We start from the raw sequence: 4,242 nt of genomic DNA, 5'->3' as shown, positions 1-4,242 counted from the left end.
TATATGTATTTTTCTTTTCAATTTCCTGTAAAAATTCAGAAATTCAGTTAATCCTACAATGGTGTCCATGAACATAACATTACTTAATTCATAAGAAAGTCTATGTAGATCAATGAATCGTTTTCATTGAAAAAAACTGGTTACCTTATTTCGTCGACAAATTAACCGGATACAGTCGGAGGTCCGCTGCTTTAAATACTTCTATCTCCTAAATTCAAAATCATCTGAGGCGGTTGTGAAACATCTTGGTGAAAATTTTAACCGATGTCCTCTATTTTCATACGTGATAGATGAATCTCGAATGGATCGGAGTATTATACCTTTTTTTGTAAAAAGGTTCTACCTATTTCAGTAATATAAATAAAGCACAGAATCCCAATTCTGTGTTTATTCATTCTCTATAAATATTGAATTGATTTGGTCATTACTGAAAATCCATAACTGAAAAACGCTATTAGACAATTTATCAAAATTCAATTCAGCTATGAAAAGGCATGATGATTTCTCCTTCATAAACTTCTTCTTCCTCAATTTTCGGATAACATGTCAATCTTAGTAGAAACAAATTGATGTCTGTTTTTCAAAATCTTGTGGCTAAACGGATACTCCGGCCACATAAACCCGAACAGAGGTTTGTGAAGATTCTATCATCACATTTTCCACTGCACTTTCTTCATATGCTATCTGGCTGTAATGACTTCGAATGCGACTTTCAACATTTCCTTTTCACCGATCGCGATGGAAATATCAAAGCACGTCGTTACCAGAATACGTTAAAAATAAAATGAAACTGAAAAGTTCTTATGCATTCTCTATACGCTCAATAAATGTCTGTCCTCAGAAGTGAACAAAACTGCAGGTGCACAAATTTGGGACACTTTCACGAAATCTCCTATTTGCAAATGCTTGAAATAATTAGTTTATTTGATTACTGATATGAAATGATTATTTTCGAAAATAAGTGCTACTTTGCTAACATGTAATATTCATGAAGAGATTGTAATAATTAAATTCGCCAACATTAAATTGAAATAAGATTAGGAGTTTGACGATTTATCATCAAGATCTATTAAACTATTACGTTTGTTGATGCAATAACAATAATGAAGTAAATATTCCTAACTGAATCAGCTCACCGTGTAATATATGCGAAATTGGGTAACACATTCAACGCTTTCTAATAAACATCCGATAAATGTTCTAGTTGCAAAGGAAACTCAAGATAATATAGAATTTTTTATTTTTACAAAAGTAGATAAATATATTAATCAACATAGTTTCTAGGTAATAATACTGCACGCTTCACGATTTCAGGACTCAAGGAAGTAATTCAGAGTGAACAAATGTCGAAACGAAGTTGAACGTCAAGATGTAGATCGACATGCATCGAGAATAGAAATTACATAACAATCAATTGAAGACTAATTCAGTGAACTCAACAAAATTGGATACGCAATATAAAGAAGCAATCTATTTTCTTCGGATGCACTCGCTATTTCTTCAGAAATAAATGCTTTTTGCATCACATCTTTGCCGTGGAGTTGTTAACATCACGCATCCTATTTTGAAAGAGATCACTGGAGTAACACAGATAAAGCTTTCAGTTCCAACCATGTTCATGGGATTTGACTGGAACATGAACAGGAACCTTCACTGGGTATGGTACCTCTTTCTCTACTGGATATGGGATCTCTTTTATCACAGGGTATGGTTTGTCGACATGCACTTTAACTGGGTATGGTACAGGTTTCTCGATTTCTACCGGGATTTTCTTCTCAACGGTGTAGGGTTGAGGAACAGGTACTTTAACGTGGTAAGGTACTGGTTTTGGTACTTCAACGGGGTAAGGTTTGTCCACTGGTACTTTAACTTCATATGGTACTGGTTTTTCGACTGGGTATGGAACGTGTTTCTCCACAACAACTGGGTATGGTTTTGGTACGTGGACAGGGTAAGGCCTGTCTACTGGTACTTTGACTTCGTATGGAACTTTCTTCTCAACGGTGTAAGGTTGTGGTACTGGTACTTCTACTTTGACAGGGTAAGGAATCTTCTTCTCAACAGTGTAGGGTTGTGGAACTGGAACTTTTACAGGTACAGGGATCTTTTTCTCGACAGTGTAAGGTTGTGGGACATGAACTTTGACTTCGTACGGACGTGGTACAGGTACTTTCACTTCATATGGTACCTTCTTGATGACTTCATAAGGTTGAGGAACAACTACTGGTACTTTGATGTATTCCTTCACCGGTACTGGAACTTTCTTATACACGGTGTAGGGTTGTGGTACTGGCACTTTGACCTCATAAGGAACCTTCTTCTCGACAGTGTATGGAATGTGCTTGGTGACAGTGTATGGTACTGGAACTTTCTTCTCTACCACAACTGTTTTGACATGTTCGTGATGTTCATGACCACCGTAGCTACCACCGTAGCTACCACCAAAGTCGTGTCCGCCGAAATCACTTCCCCCGAAATCGTGTCCTCCGAATCCATGATCGCCAAGGTCGATGAGACCGCGTTTGTCTTGTTTTTTTGTCTCCTGCGTAACCTCTTTTTTTTCAGGTTCCGCAGCTAGAGCTACGCACAAACAGACGGCGCTCAGGACAATCTGAAAAAAGAAAGAATGAATATAATTTCGTTCATTAATTTTTTCTTGTGGACGACTTTGCATTCGATTATCACAGTTTTCTTTTTAATGGATTCGTTTTTTTTTATATAATTTTTCGTTTCAGTCAGTTGTGCCATATTCGACTATACAATCTTTTCAGGTGCAAAATATGACGATTATCAAAATTTACGGAATTATGTCTAATTCAATAGAATTTGGTTTATTTATTCTCAAATTGAAAGTTCGTTGATGAAAATAAGGAGAAAATTTTGATCGTTTTGTCCGATGTTGATTTTGTGAGTATTCCAAATTTATGAGGTATCCAGATTTGGCTGCATCACTTTTTTTCACACGAAAATTTTCTGAGGACACACGAACCCGGCGATAATTTTCACTGTCAACTGTCACTTGGCAAACTACCGTTTTTCGCGAAAATGGATAACACAATTTTCGGACGGATGTTTTACTCACCAAGGCCCTCATGTTGGTTGATGGAAGGTGAGGAAGGCTGTATGATCGAAATATCGTGCTACCTGCTTTTATATAGGGGGTCTATGCGTACTTTCTCACATCATGCATCAGTCGTTAGCCATAAGGAGGTTTCACTTCCACATCCGCAGATAGCTGGTGGATATTCTAGCCGTCATTACGTAACGAGCTCGAGTCTTCGATGAACGTAATTGATTGTTACCATAATAGGAGGCCTTGATACGAATATTTCTTCTGTATTGTACTTTGTGATATATAGTTTGACGACCTACTGACTCATTGTTTTGATTCTTGCGAACGTTGGAATCATCTTTATATTTTTGATTGAATTATGACTATAGAAACATCCCTTGTGATACGTTTGATTTCCACAAGCGAATCAACAAGCATTTTATCTATTAATATATTATACAGGGTGAGTCAAAAATTTGTAACGAGCTTTCTGGGGGTGATAGTACATTAAAAAATAAGTAAAATTTGATAAATAAACTCATAGCCAAATATTCAAATTGAGGAAGATATATCATTCCAAAGCTGATAAAATTTAAAAAATTCTTCCGCATAAATTCTAAACGGTGAATGCCACCAGTTTGAAATTTCGTGCATAATATATGTTGTTAAAATATGTACATTTTTTACTACACTTCTATAATTCTTATAAAGGGTGTTTTTAGAGGGTGAATCGTGATTTTTTTGGACAACTTCTTCCGTTGTATACGTTTTGGTTATCCACATACAAAAAATTGAAACGTTTTCGAGATATTCCAGTTGCTGTAGTCATATGATGTTAGATGTTAGGAGATTCATTCATCGCGAGATTCATCGATAACGATATTTTAGCAAGCCATGAACTATTCTGTTCTTAATATTGTCGATGATATAACCTTCCTGTGACGTTGATAAACAATAAGTACATAACAATAAGTCTGCCCCAACAGAGTTTGGATAATAAAAGTGGGAAACTGTTTTTAGTAGTTCCAATAAATAATTTTGAATGAAAAGAGAGTGATAAAAATAAATTAAATTAGCTGTTCGAAATTCTGAAAATTGGAGTAAATGTTGAGCTTCAAATACTAAATATATCTCCTAAAATTCTCATTCGATTACTGAGCATTTTCGGAAAGGTATAAGAAGTTAGCTCT

General features: G+C 35.6%; 1 protein-coding gene across 1 annotated transcript; it reads right to left on the bottom strand.

Moving 5' to 3' along the window:
- Window positions 1–1,267: 1,267 nt before the first annotated feature.
- Window positions 1,268–3,316, bottom strand: LOC123307411 (MAGE-like protein 2). The gene is made up of 2 exons (XM_044889700.1): window positions 3,083–3,316; window positions 1,268–2,611 (listed from the first exon to the last, which is right to left on the bottom strand). Exons 1-2 carry the CDS (start codon window positions 3,092–3,094, stop codon window positions 1,601–1,603), a joined length of 1,023 nt encoding a protein of 340 aa, XP_044745635.1. The 5' UTR covers window positions 3,095–3,316; the 3' UTR covers window positions 1,268–1,600.
- Between the last annotated feature and the right edge of the window lie 926 nt (window positions 3,317–4,242).

Source organism: Coccinella septempunctata, chromosome 2 (assembly GCF_907165205.1).
Source record: "Coccinella septempunctata chromosome 2, icCocSept1.1, whole genome shotgun sequence".
NCBI classification, from domain to species: domain Eukaryota; kingdom Metazoa; phylum Arthropoda; class Insecta; order Coleoptera; family Coccinellidae; genus Coccinella; species Coccinella septempunctata.
Note: the sequence above shows the minus strand (reverse complement) of the source record. Positions and strands in the feature narration are given on the sequence as shown.